Source organism: Dicentrarchus labrax, unplaced genomic scaffold (assembly GCF_905237075.1).
Source record: "Dicentrarchus labrax unplaced genomic scaffold, dlabrax2021, whole genome shotgun sequence".
NCBI classification, from domain to species: domain Eukaryota; kingdom Metazoa; phylum Chordata; class Actinopteri; family Moronidae; genus Dicentrarchus; species Dicentrarchus labrax.
Genome location: NW_026136707.1, coordinates 12,378,807 through 12,399,324, shown reverse-complemented (window position 1 = coordinate 12,399,324; position 20,518 = coordinate 12,378,807). Strand labels below are relative to the sequence as shown.

General features: G+C 40.1%; 2 protein-coding genes across 3 annotated transcripts; both read left to right on the top strand.

Annotated features, from left to right (window-relative positions):
- Window positions 1–431: 431 nt before the first annotated feature.
- On the top strand, window positions 432–9,801 carry tmem67 (transmembrane protein 67). 2 transcript variants are annotated; one of them, XM_051406415.1, is made up of 28 exons: window positions 432–675; window positions 1,944–2,032; window positions 2,159–2,249; window positions 2,697–2,796; window positions 3,641–3,704; window positions 3,798–3,869; window positions 3,962–4,024; window positions 4,150–4,304; window positions 4,428–4,536; window positions 4,679–4,765; window positions 4,882–4,947; window positions 5,038–5,191; window positions 5,268–5,388; window positions 6,005–6,101; window positions 6,504–6,560; window positions 6,678–6,776; window positions 6,878–6,976; window positions 7,304–7,390; window positions 7,502–7,601; window positions 7,689–7,828; window positions 7,923–8,063; window positions 8,212–8,292; window positions 8,379–8,495; window positions 8,614–8,730; window positions 8,868–8,930; window positions 9,112–9,214; window positions 9,298–9,440; window positions 9,522–9,801. In XM_051406415.1, the coding sequence occupies exons 1-28, from the start codon at window positions 435–437 to the stop codon at window positions 9,600–9,602; spliced, it is 2,937 nt and encodes a 978-aa protein (XP_051262375.1). In that variant the 5' UTR covers window positions 432–434; the 3' UTR covers window positions 9,603–9,801. The 2 variants fall into 2 exon arrangements, with proteins under 2 accessions (XP_051262375.1, XP_051262374.1); XM_051406414.1 differs by having other exon boundaries at window positions 8,823–8,930.
- Window positions 9,802–10,257: 456 nt separating this feature from the next.
- Window positions 10,258–18,443, top strand: pdp1 (pyruvate dehydrogenase phosphatase catalytic subunit 1). Its single transcript, XM_051406418.1, has 9 exons — window positions 10,258–10,364; window positions 12,491–12,755; window positions 12,858–13,025; window positions 13,238–13,449; window positions 13,759–13,840; window positions 14,569–14,663; window positions 14,786–14,954; window positions 15,046–15,264; window positions 16,029–18,443. Exons 2-9 carry the CDS (start codon window positions 12,504–12,506, stop codon window positions 16,407–16,409), a joined length of 1,578 nt encoding a protein of 525 aa, XP_051262378.1. The 5' UTR covers window positions 10,258–10,364; window positions 12,491–12,503; the 3' UTR covers window positions 16,410–18,443.
- The last annotated feature ends 2,075 nt before the right edge of the window (window positions 18,444–20,518 follow it).

Sequence of the window (20,518 nt, the reverse complement as noted above, 5' to 3'; positions counted from 1 at the left end):
GCACACAACAACCAATAAATCTAAACATTGAAAAAGATCAGTAACTTCTAAACAAATGTAATTATTTCACAGGCCGCACAATTGAAAATGATTATGTACAATTACAGAAATGTTACACATTTTTTTATTATATAAATATACATGTACAAACACCATGGCTTAAACAAACCTCATAGAAAATACAAACAGGATCAGATGCATAAAAGACAAACAAAACACACATGAGACTGAAAAACTGAATTTAATGAATTAAATTTAAAGGATAGGGCTTTTTTTTGGTAAATCATATTACTCTATTATACTAAAAAGTTTCTAAAATTACAATTAAATTGGCTGACATTTAGCATTTAACCAACCATGTCATTTCTTCTTCTTTTTTTTGTTTTTTTGCGACGCACACATAAATCTGGTGTCAACGTCATCACGCAAGAGGAATGGGATTGTGGGTAAAAGGAAGACCGATGTTTACCATGGCGACGGGGACGCTGCCGCTCGTTGTTAACAGACACAAAGTGCCTCTAACATTATTCCTTTTAATAAACAGCGGACTACTGAACTGCCAGCAGTTTATCGTGCCCTACAAAGCTCCTACAGATTGTAGTGCGGAAGAATTTTTCGATATCTCGAGTCTCTCGTGTGCGAGGTGCGGTCCAAACCAGCAACGGAGCACAACAGGTCGGTTAACGCACACACAACATCCCAAGAACTGATTTACTGACGCTGGAAAGTGGCATTTTAGTCTTTTAAAAACAAATTAACTTTAACTTTGAGCTGTTCCGGCCGCGCACGACGCAAAGAAACCGCAACGAGTAAGGTCCCAGTTAGCTAAAAGCTAGCTGCAAATGACGACGATATTTACAAAATCAGTTAATAACCTGCGAGCTAAGATCAGAGCATGTCTCAATGGTTGGGTCGCCATAACGTTACTATGTACTGCCAATGGTACCCAAAGGTGGCTGTGTGGGGAAAAACAATAACATTTTAATTAATTGGTTAGCTATCTGATGTCTGACACAAATGTCTGTTAAAAAAAAAAAGGTTATAATGGCATTTTATATTTGTTTTAAAAATACATTTGCTTGGTTTAAAAAAGTGATTTTGACCATGAGAAGATGTGGGTCCCAAGGTGAGACAACCACTGGGTTAGAGGACCATTAAAGGGGCAATCCTCCCCTAAAACATAATTCACAGTGTGCTGTTTGGATTAATATGGGGTAAAGTCAATGCCTGCAACCATAGACGACTGAAGATCTGGGCAATGTGGCTGAAATCTATATCCAGAATATGAATGTATTTTAATGTTAATAATATTTCCCTATGTCAATATGTGTCATGATAAGGCTAAAATGTGCAGAATCAAGAGTCAAACAAAGTACTAAACTGTATTCCACCTTTTATGAATTAATCAACCCAATTTCTTCATATGTTTAAAAGTAAAACAGATGATTATTTTCGTTACCGATACGTTTTAGTTCGGCCTATAAAATGTCAGAAAATAGTGAAAAATGCCCATCTCAATTTCCTAAAGCAATGTCATTGAATTGCTGCTTTCCTCAGACCAACAGTGCAAAACCACACAATATTCAGTTTACTATCACATAAGACAAAGAAAAGCAAAAAATCCTCATAAATAATTAATATGAAGCTGGAACTGGGTGAGATGTTTGGCATTTTTGCTGTGAACTAATTATTTTTCTGTCAATTGACTCATCAATTAATTGTCTCAAAAAAAAACTTCAATAACAAATTTTGTTACTCGCCCTATTGTATTTTTGTTTTTAATCTGTTAAACTTTTTTTTCCTGTAAAGCATGTAATCTTGTTATTTTAGTTTTTTCAACCACTGGCCTTTGTGACCTGATATCTCAGAACTCAACACTGTACAACATCCTCTGTTCCCACTAACTGTATGTACTGTTTATATTGGTTTCTCTCTCTTTGCAGGACTGAGCTGCATTTGCATAACTGGGTACCAAACTCTCACTACTGATAAGGGGTCCATTACTTGTCAGCTGTGTCCCAGTGACAAGCCTGTATGTGCAATTTACCTTTAATGTCTTTTATTGCTGTTCATTTCACATTATACTGCAAATAATGCACAAACAGTTTCTAATACTATTTGTGATAATGCTTTCTTGACAAGTTGTCTTTCTTTACAGGCAGTAACTACAGGCGGGTTTGAGTGTATTCGCTGTCCGGGCAGTCTCACCGATGAGGGGAACTGCAAGTGCCCACAAGGCAGTGTCCTGGGTGAGTCACCAATATGAGCCAGACAGGTCAAAGAGGTGTCACTATTCCTGAAAACTTGGCATACTTTTGTCATTGTATAAATCTCCAATCTTATTGATGCCTTTTGAATTAAATTTAATTCCAGTACCCTATTTGCAATTAATATATTCATGTTATGCCACATGGGTGTGTTATAGTGCCATTTTAGGTTCCCCACCCCAGTGTTTCTCTACAACTCTGACATTTCTAATTGTGTTGCCAATAAAAGGCCCATGATAAAGCATACAGTGTTTCTCTTTTATACCAGAAAATAAAACATATGATTTTCTTATCTCCTAGGGTATATGAGATTTTCCTATATCTATTTTTATATATATAGACCACTGATGGATGGTATCATTACACTTCGAAAGTGAATACGAGGCAGAAGATTAATTTTTATTGCTGAACATGGGTTATGTTTTCCAGTGGAGAGAGATGTCAATGGAAACCTTCTGGATGAGGCCAGGTGTGAAACGTGTAATCGAAATGCCCCTGCTTTGGCTGTACCAAACAGCAGTGGAGACAGGTACGTATTTATACCATACAGTGGAAACACTGACATATCCAGGTTCACACATTAACCAGGCAGGAAGGGTCTAACACTAAATGTTTTAGGCAATGTAAATTGTAGGATCCACTGGTTTTGGAGCTTAAACTCAGGATATCTCAGTCTTTACTGCTCCAGAGTTTTGACCATTCTTCCCTCAGCTCTACGAAAGTCAATACTAAGTGACTGGAGTCTTTTACTTGGTTATTTGATCTGCAGCATAGCAGACACAAAAATAAACATTTTGAAGGGAGTATTGTGATTTCAGTGGCGTCTACTAATGTGAATATTCTAAAGCTAAACCAATAGTAATTGTGTTAAAGAATCTTTAAGAAGACTGAACAAACCTTTAGGGAGTTATTCAATTCAAGTGTCCGTGTTATCTAATAGATAAGGACCCCAGTACAAACCCACAGTTCAATGAGGAATTTAAATCAGTGCAGATCCTCCATTGATTCATGGATTGATGGTCAAAAGTCTGTCAAAAGAACCTCATTTAAATTTGTCTCTTGTTATGTTTCTATCTCTCTGGCACCTCTCATCATTTTGAGCTTGACTTATGGTTGTTCCAGATCCACATCTCATGTCCCCAGTGTGTCTCCCCTGTCTTCAACCCTCTGTGCCCCCCATGAGCACTAGTCTGTGGCTCCCAATATTGCAAGGACAGATTTGATTTAGTTTGTTCTTACAAATTACTTATGCCTGTTTACTCTCTCTTACCACTGGTTTTGTGCTGACTGAGTTTGAATAAAGTTTGACTTGATTCCAGGTTTACTTTGTACAGTATAAAAGGGATGAAATAGTTTTAAAAATTGTCTTTCAGGTGTGAGAGATGTCAGGCCACCTTCATTAACACCTCCTGTGACTGTAACCCTCCTAATGTCCTGGTGAGCTCTGACCCTCTCCTTAACCCATCATACACACACCATTCAGTAATTCATAGAATATATGTATCATCAGTGGTTGGTATGTGATTCCAGGCAGGAGGATTATGTATCCCTCCAGGCAGCCTCTCCACCAATGTGAATCCTAGTGTCAACTATGCTCAGTTGGTGAGTCTCCTTCTCTTCTTTCACTTGCTCACTTTATTTTTGTTTATTTTTGTGTATTCTGAGTTGTTTTGTCTGTTCTGTTCCTTTTGCAGAAGGTCAGCATCCAGTCCGCCTGGTTCGTCAACAACCTGTACTCCTCGTCAGCAGCCTGCCTCGTAATTCCAATTTTCTTTATCTGACATCATAGGGAGCAAGTTCTGGTGGTCATAACCAAACATTTTGCTTTAAACATTGTGTGTGTGTTTCAGCTGCTATGCATGAACAAGTTGTGTGGTTACAGGTCTTCTCCAACCTGACGGCATGTCAGTCTCTAGGGAACATGTGTGTCATGAACATGCACTCCTTCAGCGGCTTGTCCACAGATGCCTGTGGTCTCTTTAACACCATCTTTAGATCCAGAGCTGCTTTGAGCTCAACTCAAGACATTTCTTACTGGTAATCAACACTATCATGGCATATGTGTATACACTGTGCTATCTTTGCAGGTTTTATTCCCCTATACTGTAATTTAGTTTCACCCAGAGTGCATAGTAAGCACTTTGGTCATTCTTTCTCCAGGAGAAATAATCTCCCATGGCTTTACTATGGTGACGAACCAGGACTGGCCAGTCGAGTGCTTCAGACCGATCCTGTTCCTATTGGGTTCAGTTTCAGAGGAAGAAACAAGGTAAGTCTTCAAGTTATCCCGATAAGGAACATAGCAAAGGAAGAACTAGAAATAATAGCACTATAAAACCTACAAATTGAGCAATAAACTTACTAGGTTAATAAAATGTTCTTTTAATTGACATATTCTGTTTTTTTGGCAGAACACTGACATTAAGCTGCTTGCTGCTGTTTACAATGTCAGAGGAGAGTTCCTCAGATGGGAACCCGTAGGAGGAAGTAATCTCCAGGTAAAATGCCAAACGACTTGGTCGGGCCAAATCCTAATCATTGTTTCCCACCATAAACATAAAGGAGGCTGTTAATTACTCCACACCATGTCCCTTCTTCTCTCCTTCTCTTTTAGCTTTGTCCGGATACAACAACCAAACAGGCTGCAGCCTTCAGCTTTGGAACCGCTTACCAACAAAGTGTGAGTGTTACTTCTTTCATTTAGTTCAGAGACGGTGCACAATCTCTCCTGCAATCCCAGTTGTATTATAAGCTGTGTGTGTGTGTGTAGTGTGATCTCTCAGTAGCGAAGCTGTTGGATACCCACCCAGAGCCGTTGTTCTATGATGTGTTTATGGATCTTGGTGGAGGAGAGAACAGTAAACTACTCCCTCTGCCTACACTAGTTTATAACCAGCAATACAATGGACGCTTCATCAACCAAGGTGGGATTCAATTTTTTTGTGTGTCTGCATACGTATGTGTGTGTGCATTGCTTTAATATATTTTATCTATTTCCAGAGAGCATGAAGAACTGGTACCTGTCTCGACGTATGTTTCTTGTTGACACACTGAGTGGAAGAGAGAAGAGTATGAGTTCCCCGCCTAAAATCATCCGTGTAGCCAGCAGTGTCAAAATAAGGTGGGCTCTGTCGTGGCAAACAGAAACAATAGTTGCAAACAAGAGCCTCCATTTACGGAAAGATGCACATGAGATTGGAGAGAAATTGGTTGCACTGCAGCATATACTCGAATATCACTGTTTGTTACAAGCAGGTGCATGTTTATCATTAAGGCCAGAAGACAGGCTCTCCCCGGGATGCTGCTTCTCACAACACTCTTTCTCTCTCTCTCTGTGCGAGTAAGGCTACTGCCTTTCAATGCTTGCAGTCTTCACCTGACAACAGTTTACGTGCAGTTGATATATGAATTGGATAATTTTACACAGACACACAGAGAGAAGCTTCTCCGAGCAGCTTTTATCCTTAAATAATGTCATCACATACAGTTTGGTTATACTCAATCATGCATATACTTTATGTTTTGGCAGCTACAAGCACATTAGCTTTTTCAAAACAATTCCCATAACAGCTCCATCACAATGTGTACATCACCATGACAAAAAAAAGTGAAGGCTTCTGTTTGTAACTGCTTTGTGAGACATTGTGTGTGTGTGTGTGTGTGTGTGTGGGGGGTGTGTGGGGGGGTGGGTGTTGGGTGTTGGGGGGTGTGTGTGTGTGTGTGTGTGTGTTTGGTAGGTTTCAGCTAGTTCCACGAACCCAGGAAGGACAGGTATTCCCCCCTCTAATGACTGTGACCTACAGAGATGTTCCCATCGATACACAAGCTGTGTCTGTAAGTACACACACACACACACACACACACACACAGAGAGGTGTTTGTACATCTAGGACTCTCACTGGAATACAGACATATTCTCTAGCCCTTAACCATCACAACTGAATGCCTTACCACAACCCTAACCCCAATCCTAACCTAAACCTAATCCTAACCTTCAAACAGTCCTTTGAAGTTGTCAGTTGTTACTACAATGGTATAAAACCGAAATTGATCCTCACAGAGATAGCAATACACACAAACAGAACTAGCTGATGGTCTCAATGTAAAAATGAAGTTGCAGTTAGATTGTTTTCTTAGCAGGCTTTCTATTGAAATAAAAACATTACTGTCTCTTTATTCATCTAAAAAACAAGCTATTGGTCAGCTTATGTATTAAACAAATGTATCTTTTTATAGATAACGTTTTCTGTGGAGTATGAGATGGATCAGAACGAGGCTCGCGCTAAGACAGATGTGAGTATGGTTGAATTATGGTTGGGAATTTCTTATGTATGATGGTGATTTTTAGTGTTTATGTGCACGCAGTGATACAGTATCAACTGTGGCTCTGATATTTTTGTATGTGCACAGACTGCTCTAGGTGTGATGGGTGGTGTGGCCGTGCTCTACTCTCTGCTGAAGACAGTCAGCTGGAAGAGGAGGATTGCCTCTCCGCTAATTGATGTGGAGGTACTGCGTCTGTAACATGTCAATATGTGAGCCTCTTAAATACACACAGTATGTTGGTTTAAATTGGAAGTAATGTTAGTCTCTCCCTCCTTCCGCCTCAGACTATGCTGAAGTTTTTGTTGTTTTATGCCGGAGATCTGGCCAATGTTTTCTTCGCCGTCACTGTGGGAACTGGACTTTACTGGCTCATCTTTTACAAGGTTAGTCTTAATTCCTTTGGGCCTGTCTTTTATAGGCTCGTTGAGGATGATTGTCATACCTGAGGGGTCTTTAATGTTTGTACCAGTATCTTCTCTCTGCAGCTTTTTCATTTGAGACATGTAAACTGTATTTCTTTTTAAAACACAAGGTTTTTCTTTTGTCTTTGCATGGACTTTTCTTTTCCTCTCTGCACTCTTTAGACGTTAAAGGCAAGTCCTTTTCTTCCTTTACCTTCTTTGCCTGAACATTTTTTTTGAATGCTTAGATTTAGGTGTGATTTAATATTTGCTGGTTTCTGGGATTCATTTGTGTTTGTGTCTGTTTAGGCCCAACAGTTTGTGTCAGTGCTGTTACCACTACCTGCTCAGGAGGAGCAGTTTGTGACATACATTGGTTGTGCCTTCGCTCTCAAGGTTAGACACGTACTGGACAGATGTAAAATTAGCAGTATTGTTTTTAAAAGATAGATTTTTTGCTTCTATTAGAATATTTAAAAACGTTTGGTTTTGTGTATTTGTATTCAGGCTATCCAGTTTCTCCACAAGCTGATCCTTCAGGTGTCAGTTGATATATTCTTTATTGACTGGGAGAGGCCACGAAGCAAAGCCAGCAGGCCTGTGCAAGGTACAAACATATTTACTCGCAGTATTCATAAGAAGTAATTATCCAGCGGCTGTTTCATTCCCTTCACCGTATTCGCTGCTGTTTCAGCTACTGGTGAGCCAAAACGTGACCCCTCTCCAGTCAGCATCTGGAGGACCTACTTTGTGGCCAATGAATGGAACGAGATCCAGACCATCCGCAAGATCAGCCCAACTTTTCAGATCATGGCTGTGCTCTTCTTTCTTGAAGTACATCTCACATCAACTCTTGCACTCTTCTTTTTTGCAACTTTTGTCACGTCCCTTTTTCGTCATTGATGACACGTCACCCTGCTTTATCCAGGTGCTAGGATTCTCTAACCTGGCCCTGAGGGACCCCTGGCCAACGTTAGAGCGCTCCGCACAGGTGTACACCCCTCCATACAGCCTGATGCTGCGCTACGGTCTTGCAGCCACGCTGTGGCTCTGCATCGGAGTTCTACAGGTAAAACTGCCACCGTTCACTTTTCTCTCATCTTTTCCCCCACTTCCCTTTGATCTCTCACATCTCCCTGTCTTTCTTCAGAAATGAATTAAATATACAGTACAAGTGTGGAGAGCTCCTTTTAAAAGATAATAATTTATCATTACAGGTGATTTTCTTCACTGTGTTTCATGAGCACTTCGTGGAGGACAAAATCCGTCAGTTTGTAGATCTCTGCTCCATCAGTAATGTAAGTAGAAATTCATATTATATTCTAAACATTTTCTCTGTATGTAATGCTTTACATAATTGTATCTTGTCTGTGTTTCTATATAGATTTCTGTGCTGCTGTTATCTCACCGTTGTTTTGGCTACTACATTCATGGGCGTTCAGTACATGGGCATGCAGATACAAACATGGAGGAAATGAACAACAATCTGAAAAGAGAGAGTGTATGTACACTGACAGACTTCATGTTGTCTTAGTAGTTGTAGATATTTATGAAATTATTGATTTCACATTATAGCCATCCTCTTTCTGACTTCCTTCTCTGTCTTATTCTGTCTCAAGGAGTCCCTGTGTGGCCAGAGAGGTCTACTTCCCAACACAGAGATCCAGACCTTTCAGGTGTCTCTAACCAACCGTCTGCGGTCGCAGTATGAGAGGATACGGGAGCCGCTCAACAGGGTGTGTGCTCTCTCTGTTGTGTTGTAATTGAGCTATAAACTAACAAACCAAGAGAAAAAAACATTCCTAATTGCTTGTCTCCTCTGCTCCAGAGGAGCAGGCCATCACGGCTGATGGATGCATCTTCGGCTAACCAGTTTGAGCAGAACGCCAGAGCCTACCACACCATGAACCATTTCCTGGGATCCATTATAGACCATGTTAGTACAAATACTCAGATGAACTCACACCAAGCAGAATTTGATTTGACCTGATTATATATCAATTTATTTGTTAGATTAAACAAGTTATATATACAAGTTATACAAGATTATACAAGTTGTTTTCATATTTCATACAGACGAGCTGGTTCTGTCTCTAATGTTGCGTTATTTACTTCAGGCCCACTCTGACATGGACTATATAGTGAAGGACAAGCTGATGTTTGAGAGGGTCATAGGGATGGAGTTTCTTGAACCCAGTGAAAAAAGCATCTTTTACAACGGTAATGACCTTTTGGAAGACTGTACATTACTGTTTGTTCACGTGTGTATACATAATGATGTCTGTTTGCATTTCTCACTACAGATGAGGCCCACTCCTTCAGTGATGTGCTGTTTTATGGAAACGAGGCCACGTTGCTGATCTTTGATACTTTGTTCTTCTGTGTTGTCGACCTGGGATCTCAGAGCTTTGTGCTTGCAGCTGTGCTTACATACGTACAGCAAATGGTCAGTATATAGTGTGTATATAGTATGTTAACTTCACTGTTCTAATAAAAAACGTTTTGAAAACCATCTAATTTATTACAGATATTTCGCTTGATACGTAACGCTCTCGGAAGGAGGAACCTCGTCAACAAGACTCTGGTGGACGATAGATTTCTGATTTGAAATGATAGTAATTGGTAGTGTCAGTGTTGTTTAGTGGCATTTCTCTCAAACATGTTTACTGTTCACAGCTTGTGCAGCTCTTTTTTTTGTACTTTTATTTACAAATACAGTATTTTCACTGCTGTTCCATAATGTAAATATGCTAATTTTTGTAAAGACTTTGTTTTTATTGATTAAAATATTTTGATATGTGTTTTGACAGTATTGTTTTGAGTTTTATTTTTGAGGTAGTTGTAATAAAACACAATTTCTTCGCCAAATGTATTTCCAATAATGGAATTTCCTACGATGACATAGAGTAAATCTTTATGTCATCAAGAAATGTGAGTGATGGCATATACTGTGAGACTATATAGATTTAGACACCAATATAATATTTTATAATTTTTAGGTGTAATACCCTATTGTGGACAATGTTTTTATAAGATTTATGCGTATATTTATGTGTTCCTGTCTCATTGTTTTATGCCGTAACAATCCCTCAATTGCTGCAGATTACAGAGAGAGGCTCTCATAGTATTATTATCATATTAACACTGACCTCCTCCTCTTCAAATATTGCTAGTGGGTCAATAAAAGCTGCAGCTCTGATTTTTAAAAGGCCCCTTATCTTACGTATGGGAGTGACCTGACGTCATCGCGGCTGTCCGAGCTCAGCCAATCAGCGTTCAGGTCGCTGTGCGGCGCTCCAGGATGATACAGACCAAAGGGGTCGGTGTTCAGCCATGAACTTCAATAACTTCTTCACATCCTTCGGTTAAGGTTAGTCTGACTTTCTCTGCTCATTTGTCGACTGTTAGGTCTGTTTTCAGCCGTTGCCATGGTGTTTAACGTGAGCTAACGTTACCCAGTTTGACGGTTGTTGGTGGGTGTAACCCAGAAACCACTAGCCTCTATTAGCATGATTATTTTGGGCTGCCTAGTTAACTGACGCACGTCGTCTCCATCGCAGAGCTAATGTTAATATCTGTTACATTACTGTTTGGTAGCCTCCCTCAGCTCTGAGACTGATGCTCTGTGTCGCAGGTTCTCGCTATTAGCTTACGGTTGTGTAGACTTCCTGTGCTCCGAGCTCGGAGAGAGAGAGAGAGAGAGAGAGAGAGGGAGGGAGGGTCGTGATGTCAACAAACATGGCAACTTTCTTGCAGAGCTCAGAGCTGGGACGGGCCCTCTGTGGTCTGTCTGACTCATACACAGTTTGAGTTTGCCCAGCTTACTGCTACTCAACAGGGTTACAGCCTGTCGGACATTTTCACTGAGACATAGATAGATTTCTACCTGAGCAGACATCACCTGAACTTCTGCATCTTTCTCCAGAAGCAGACTCACTAATAGGAGATTTCCCCACCCACCTGACGAACTGCACTTAACTTACTTAAGCAATGAGGACAGCTTATATGGAGAGACGCAGTCAGGATCCAGTTCACTGGGTCATAACCAGACAGAACATTTCTCAAGATCTAAATGTCAGGGCTGAGATTCTTGCCAAAGCTATTTTTAATCGGGTGTGTAGACCTGCTGACCTGTAGTTGGAGAAGAGAGCAGGGTTGTAACTCAAGCCAGACCCCAGTACATGCTCTGGTGGTCCTATTCCACGATACACATTTTCTTGTGATCTGATCTGAAACTATCAAAAGTCAGCCGTTGTTGCTGTATTTTTGTATAAGGCTCTATAATATCCCTATATTAATATCTCCTAGGTTTGACGTTCCCTGCACTGAATGCACATTGAGCAGGATGTTCAGCAGAATGTGCATGCAAGATTGATAAATCAGAGGAAATCTAAATACATTTCAGTTTCATTTTTACAAACAGACCCAACACCACCTAATGTAATCTAATACAAACGTCCTGCCATATCTTCATGAAGGTTCTGTTTTTAGAGAGGAGTTCATTCAACTCTATGGTCATTTTGGAGGCTGTCATTTGTCCTGCTGTTGAACTGTATTGAGTAATACAGAGAGGTGTTTTCTATTTAGCGTTCGCTATTTATAGAAATAGGTTTGACAAAGTAATAAAAGGCTTGTCAGTGTAACACAATGTAATTCAACCGCACTGTAGTGATCAAAAAGTCAAATCAACACTTCTCTAAAGCAATTTTAACAAATACTGAACAAGTTGATAACCTTACTGAGGGTAGGATTTATTGCATTGCATTGTTTTAACTAGGTGTTATCAGGGTGCACATTTTTCTTTTTTGACCACCAGCCAAATGGTTGGTGAATATTCAAATTCTACCAGCCACCTCAATATATATATCTCCACACACATACACCACCGTTACCACTGTGCTCTCCATCCCTAATCTCCTCTTCTTTCTCCTCACTCCCATCTGTTGTTTTCTACCTGCCAATAAGAGCCCTTTACTGGCCATAATTATTCAAATACATTTCCCCAAGCTGTCACTGATTCTCTGTCTCTCTAATTTAAGGCCCTGTTACCAACCTGCCCCCACCTTCTAAACCTCCTCACATAATATCCCTCTGACCTGACTCACTCTGACTCTCTGTAGGTCAGTGTTTCTCACTGCAGGTGGGACGAGGGTGACCAGGGGACAAACATGCAGTGAAGCTAAGTTGGAAGAATATGATTTATGCAAAAAAATTGTTTGTTGATGCAATCATGCTGACGTTTATCTTACTAAAATTTAACGTTTTTATTTCCCGATTCCCACGATCACTGGGGGGTGTGAACTATTTTCGGCTTCTGAATGGGGACACAACAGAAGAACTTTGAGAACCTCTGCTGTAGATGACTCCATCTTAATAAAAGCCCATCCAGCTATCTGAATGCTGTTCCTCTGAGCTCTGTATTAAATACATGCAAAATAGGAGTGTTCCTCTTCAGTAGGTTTGTATACATCATGCTGTTTGTGTATGTGCCTGCAGTGCACCTTCAGCCATGCATGTGACATCCCAGCTGCTCAGGGGTTTTCCTCGTACAAAGGCCTTGGCCTCCAGTCTGTTACCATGCCAACAACACCAGTCCCAGCTAGGACCCATCACTCAGCAACCTGCCTTAAGACGGCCCTCTCATGTATGGCAGAGCCACCAGCACTCAAGAAGTTACCAAACAACCTCAGTGCTCCGCAGCTACATCCTCACACCCCCACAGGTCAACTCTATTCTGAAAGCCAACGAGTACAGCTTCAAGGTTTGTGGGGTTCATTCATGCACACAGAAAACACTTCTTTTGTTTTTACCATCTCTGTATTTATGTTTTCATCTTACCATTTCTATGTGTTGGGGTTTCTAGGTGCCGGAGTTTGATGGGAAGAATGTGTCATCTGTGATGGGTTTTGAGAGTAATCAGCTGCCAGCCAACGCCCCTATAGAAGACCGTCGAAGTGCTGCCACATGCCTGCAGACACGAGGAATGCTGCTGGGTGTGTTTGATGGTCATGCTGGATGTGCATGTGCACAGGTAATGATAACTCTGTTATCACATAATTGTAAACAGCAAGCAGGGATGCATTATGCACAGTGTAAAAGAAGACAATATGTATCTAGTTAATATAGGAACATTTTAAACGTGTAATGCAAGTGGAAGACCTGGTTTTCTTCTGTATCCTGTTTCATTGACATTGTTTTTTCTTGGGAATTGTGTAAGTTTCTAACTCTCCTCCTCTCTGCCAGGCACTGAGTGAGAGGTTGTTTTACTACATAGCGGTGTCTCTGCTGCCCCACGACACACTGTGCGAGCTTGAGGCAGCAGTGGAGGCTGGCAGGGCCCTCAGTCCCATCCTGCAGTGGCACAAACACCCCAATGACTACTTCACCAGGGAGGCTCAGACTCTCTACTTCAACAGCCTCCGAACCTACTGGCAGGAGCTAATAGATCTCACCAGGTGAGGACAGAGAAACACGGCAGAGGATACACCAAAATATTTCTAACGAATACTTAAAACCATTAAGACAGAAGAGAACATTCTTGAGCTGTACAGTCCAGTTTCAAAAGAAAAAATGCTTTTTGTTAACATTTCAAACTGGACTTCCTAGTTTCTTATTTTATCTTCAACTGTATCTTGTAGCAACATGCCCACACCAACACTGGCCCATCTGTTGTTTTGCCAATATTACTGTTGCCGGTTTCTGTTCTCGACCTCTGGCTTCCTCTCTTATCTGCAGCACACATATTGCTCTGTCTCTGTTTTCAGCCCAGGCGAAGTTCCAGATACCCGTGAAGCGTTGCTGAATGCCTTTAAGAGGCTGGACAATGACATTTCCTTGGAAGCTCAGGTAGGAACAGTCTGCTGTCTTAATGTGAAACGTTGCTGCTGGTCCTACTAAAGGCATCTTGTGTTAATGAGCTTCTAAAGTAACAAAAACACAATAATTCCTATTTGGTGACTATACACTAAAGAAAACAGTAATTCATATTATATTCCATTTTGCCAATAGATCCTCCTAAATGCTAAACCTTTCTGTAACTCAAATTGCTTGATATTTAGTTAAGTTTAAATAACTGAAGTCAATGCTTTGAGGCTGAATTTCCTCTTCCTCTCTTTATCTTGAATTTCAATGTACATATTTTACATTAGGACCTTCTTTAACTGTAATTAATGTAAAATCCATGTAAATTAAGCTTAAACAAAGCTTAACCTGAAATTACAGTGTTCTTAGCCCAGAGCACTGGCGTAAGCCTTCATTGTTAACAACTAGATGGTCAGGCACAAGTTCATGATAAGACTTTAAAAATATGTTGCCCTGCATCAGATTCTCAGTCACCGAAGTCTGAATCAAATTGCAAGCCATTAAATTTTGTCTGAGTACAGGACTTGAGTGCCGTTTCACATATTAGATTGAATATCGCCTTTGGCCCATGGCAGCAGTACAAAAAGATTGTGAGCATCCAAATTTAAACTTTTATAGATTTAAGAGGAGCTCAGTTGTCATCGCCTCTCCCTGTAATTTAAACCATGAACTGTATCCTGTGCGGAGGCCCACAGTGTTATTTTGCCATTTAGGTTGGAGACCCGAATGCTTTCCTGCACTACTGGGTTCTGAGAGTGGCCTTTTCTGGAGCAACGGCCTGCGTGGCTCACATCGATGGACCAGACCTGTACGGAGAAAAAATACACACACACACATTCTTGTCAATGTGTCAAAGTGTTACATAACTTTATCTATCTTTAGCAGCCTTTTTTTTAGCCTTGCTTCTTCTCTCCCTCTCTGTTCCTAAAGGTTTATAGCCAACGCAGGAGATGCTCGGGCAGTGTTGGGGGTGCAGGAGGAGGATGGTTCCTTCAGCGCTCACACACTCTCTAATGATCACAGTGCCCAGAATGAGGAAGAGATGGCTCGGATACGGGGTGAACACCCTCCATCTGAGAGGAAGACAGTTATACGACAGGTACTACACCTACTAATTTTCTTAAAGTGGTTGCTGTTGTTACAGCATTTATTAAATCCTCTTCCCCTCTTTCTGTCATCTCCTTTATCAGGACCGGTTGCTTGGCCTCCTCATGCCGTTTCGTGCATTTGGGGACGTGAAGTTCAAGTGGAGCATTGAACTGCAGAAGCGTGTGTTGGAGTCTGGACCTGATCAGCTCCACGAAAACGAGCACACCAAGTTTATCCCTCCAAACTACCACACACCCCCTTACCTGACCGCTGAGCCCGAGATCACGTACCACAGACTGCGGCCACAGGACCGCTTCATGGTGAGAGAGGAGGCACATTTTCATCACCTACGAATCCTCTCCCAAAATACAAAGTTTCAAACGTACTGTATCAACCACATTAAAAGTTGTCATTTCTGTAAGTCCACTTCTGACAGCTCGTACAGCTTCGTGGATCTCCATTCAAGTTTGTCACCATTTTTCTGTCACATTTCTGCATAGATGTAGCTAGCTATGTAGGAAGATGACATCCACATTCTTAATTGTTTAACGGTTTACCCAAGAGGTGTTAACAGCCGTCAGTGGGTGCAACACCCGACCTGTTTGAACTGCTGAATAAATGGAGATGCTGTCATTAAGAAGTCTGGAACCAGGCTAGGAAATTGCTACCCTCTACAAAACACTAAAATGATATTAAGACACATTGTGGATCTGGCTTCTCACCTCATTCTGGTGTTTGTACCATTGTGTTCATCCGAGATGGTTTCCTAAAAAAAAAAAGAGCTGCACCCATTTGGATCTTTTTGTACTCCAAAAATGAGTGAACTGTGTTTTTCAAAACAAAATGACAAAAAAACAGAGCTGTCTTTCTTTAAAAGGATTTATCTTGCTTCTAGACTCATGATTGCTTGTTGTATGGCTAAATCTGCAGACAAAGGTTTTGTTTGTGTAGAAAGAATTAGTTTTTCATTATCTGTTTTGTAAGAAGAACCTCATTTTCTCAGTAATTATGTGAGTAACTTGGCTCATCTGATGTTACAACCATGTGTTTTCTGACCCCCACTCTCCTCTGTGTGTCCCTGTAGGTGATTGGCTCTGACGGCCTCTGGGAGACTCTCCACAGACAGGAAGTAGTTCGTATTGTGGGGGAATATTTAACAGGGGTGCACCAGCGTCAGCCCCTCAAAGTCGGAGGCTACAAGGTCACCCTGGGACAGATGCAGGGGCTGCTCGAAGAGAGAAAGGCTCGCGTGTCCTCAGCTTTCGAGGATCAGAACTCATCAACCCACCTGATACGGCACGCAGTGGGAAACAACGAGTTTGGCACGGTTGACCACGAGAGGCTGTCGAAAATGCTGTCGCTGCCCGAGGAGCTGGCTCGCATGTACCGCGATGACATCACCATCATAATCTCTCAGTTCAACCCTCATGTGATTGGAGCACAGAGACAGGACGGGCAGTCCTGAGCTGTACAGAAGCCTTTCGCTGGTGTTATACTGAGGAGTACACACACACACACACACACACACACACACACACACACACACACACACAAACGTGTGTAACTGCGTACTGAAGATCTACACACAAGCAGACTCTGTGGACAAACAGGCCATATTAGGAAAATATCTGTCCAGCAGTGTGAATGAATAGTTTTAACTCTATTTATGTAAAGAATTATGTTTGTATGCAGTGCTCGAGAAGATCCAGTTCCGTATGAAGTGAGAAGATCTCAGTTAAAAACTGGTTAACAGTCTGTTAACATTATTTACAACCTTATTTATGCTGCCAATATCCTCTGTCAACCGTTTCATACACTCTTCTCTGCGTGGCTGATAAGACGCTGTTACAAACTGATTTTTGTGCCAAAACATTCGACCTCCTCGTCTGCTGGAAGACTCAGCAGGGTTGAAATGATAGAAATTCCAAAGAGGGTGAAGGTTGGACTTTAGTAAAGAGGTCTTTGTTGATGCAGCATTGACTTTTTTGATATTGACTCTAACTTGACTGTGCTATTATAACACCGCACTCTCTTTTTTTGCAGTCTGGTTTTATTATTTGCATCTGTGAGGCTGATGTTACAATAGAGAACTGTTGCATCTGGTTTTCTTTTTTTTACACTTGCAAATGTCATTGTATGAGATATCCTTAGTACTGTCTGAACATACACATTTTGTTCTGTATTTCCACTCCAGTCTGACAGTATTTGGTTGATGCTTACTCCAGCATTGAGTTTAAAGGTGCAGTGTGTAGGATTTAGTGGCATCTAGCGGTGTGGTTGCACATACCAACTCCCTCACTTCACCCTCCCGTTCCAAGCATGAAGGAGAAACTACGGTGGCCGGAAAACTCGCAAATAATGTCTCCACCCAATCTAGAGCCAGGGTTCGGTTTGACTGTTCTGGGCTACTGTAGAAACATGGCGTACTCCGTAGAAGAGAACCTGCTCCCTCTGTAGATTAAAAACAATTCTTATTTTCGGGTGATTATACTCTTTATAAAAACATACGAAGAGTATTATATTGTATTTCTGCCTATAGATAATCCTCGATGTTACACACTGGACCTTTTGAGTGCTGACTTTGAGCTTTAAAGTGTTTACATTCATATTGAGTGAACACTGTGGGGATACATGGTGCGTCTGATGGTGTGGATGTAAATACTCTCAGTTTAAACTCATAGTCTAATAGTTCCCATCCTGTGTGAGTCCCAAGATAAATCTCAGGGGTCACGACATTATATTATAGTTACACAAAAGTTTTCTCTGACTTATCTAATACTGGATATTGTAACCTTCAGTCCTTAAATGAAATCATTTGAACAATTAATTGAGACAATTCTTTATTTTAAAGGGTCACAAGCCAAAAACTTTGGGAAGCACTGAGGTAGTGATTGAAATCTAATAGGTTGGAGTACAAATATTTACAGACTGCTCAGTCTAACAAGCCATTAACTCTTGGAAGACTTGCACTGTGCACCACTACAGGTAGATTGACACATACCTGGCTTTTCACTTTATTATTATATATAAGTAATGATGTTTGTTAAGTAAAACTCTAAGTAGACAAACTCCTCCACAATATCGTTGGCTACTGCTGTGAAGTAGTTGGAGTAAAATTAAAGTTTGTTGTTCTTTTCCAAACTTTGTGGGGGTAAAAGGGACACGTGTTTAAAAAGCCTTATGATTGTTTGTTTGTTTGTTTTGTGATTGGTCAACAGCAGTGTGGGTAACGTTTTTGTTACAGTTTGGGATTTTATTTTTCATGACAGACACTCTTGATACTCTCCATTTAAACGCTATGTGTTCAGGTGTATTTAAGCCAAGATGAATGAGCAGAATGTACATTTGGTAACAAAGAAGCTGTTTAATATTAAATATTATTTATTCAGCTTTAGCAGTATGTTATACGTCTTTATCTACAATCGTATGTATAAATTGTAACTTATGTGGGTTAAGTTTTGTATATGGAATGGTTTAATAAAACACTGAATACACACCACTTCATACTGTTGTTGTGTGTTGTGGTTGACACAGGCTGGCCAGCAGTGAACACACATTTCAGCACCCCAGAAAGCAGCAGGACGTCCCGCTAACCTTCAACCACCTGAAGAGTCTCAGGTTACAGTGTAATGGTCACTTCAACTGCAGACATGTACTACAGAGTAAAACGTTGAGGTACTAATACTTTATTTCCTTGTTCTTCTACTTTATAGGAAGGGAAATTGTACTTTTTACCCCACAGAATTAGTTAATAATGACTTTTCAGTCAGATTTTACATAGAAAACATATCAAGAGCTTTTCAAATGTGATGCACACTACTAACTGTATGTACAATTTTACTTTAAACAACTAGTTAATTAGTCATGAATGAATTGTTTTGACAGCTGCTTAATCGAGAATAATTTTTCATGCAAAAATGCCGAACATATAGTTTCAACATCTCAAATGAAACAGTTTGCTGCTTTTTTGTCTTAAATTAAACTGAATAGATTTTGGCTCCAGGAAGAAGCTCCACTCAACCAACTACAGCAGTATAATGCTGCTTACATATTGATGAATCAATATTAACAATCTAATGATATGCTATACAACAGTATAACACTCTCAGAGGACACTTGTCTGCATTGATTACTGTTACTTTTGATACTGTCTAATTCTTACACACTTTTACCTCAGTAACATTCTTAATGAATTTAAGTATTTTACCACGGTGGCAACACTACTTTTATTTAAGTAAAGAATCTGAGTACTTCCTTCACCACTGACACAAATGTTATTTTCATGGGACAGTTAACTGCCACTAGATGATGCTGCAGTATCAACACAGGCCCAAGAGTCTAATAGAGGAGGTTTAACTGAGGAGATACTGTCATCAGCTGGACTTTTTGTGTAATGGTTGTATTCTGTAACTAAATGTATCTGAAAACGTCAGTAAATAATATTGTTAGATAATTAAAATGACATGTGAGTATTAAGTTTTGTACTTTTCTTTTAACCTCTAATTGGTGAAAAACTAAACGCTGCTTAGCCTATGCTCACTGTTATAAATGGAGTGGACAAAATAATAGAAACACCTGTCAGTAAAACGCAATACAATTCAATAGAACCACAAACTGCAGTTGAATCAACACCTTTCTTACACAACAAAAACAAAACACGTTATACCTTAATGAAGGTAGAATTTATTGAAGGACTGTTGTATTACACTGCATTAGTTTTATGGGTTTCATATAATAAACTGTGTATAACTTTCATAAGAAAGGTTATTAACAGTATTGTGGGGCAGATACGATTGTTAATAATATTTACCCTTATTTGAAAAAAATAATTTTTAATTCCTCGCATTATTTGTAATAAAGGGCTCTTTTTTCTTTACTTCAGTCACTCTCTGTTACCTTGGTTGTTGTATAAGGGTCACAGAGAGATGGTTTTACGTCAACATCTCTTTTTGACGTACTGTATGCATCCATAACAACGGGAATATTTGGTTTATTTACAGGAAATAACCTTCTCTACAAAACATTTTGGTCAGCTACATGCCTCATTTCCGCTGATGATTTTCCGGGACTAGTTCGTAAAAGCAGACTGAATGACATTTGCTTATGGTATTCCGTGGGATTAAGACGCAGGACGGGTAATAAAAATCATCCCACATAAACAAAATTAGAACAGAGGAGGTTTAACACCTAATTCATCAAAAGTTATCCACCACTTGGAGGCAGTCACAACTTGTCAGGCGTCCTATATTTAGAGAACACTGAATCACATTTTCAAAGTGACACATTTAATTAATTGTTAAAGCAGAGTAGTTGAATCTTTTGAAAAATAACACACAGACAAGTAATAAATAAAAGGGAACTTTCATTGACCTAAAGAAAACTAATCAGGAAAAGGGCTGGTTGAGATAATACCTAAGGAACATCTAATGATTTAAATATAAAATGGATGTTATTTTCAAGAGACATTGGTGAAACACTTTAAAATATCATGATAAAAGAAATAATACACTGGTATAATTGGGTTATAAGGTGCGACATTCATTTTCCTTTTTTTCCCTAAATTATCAGTAGGAT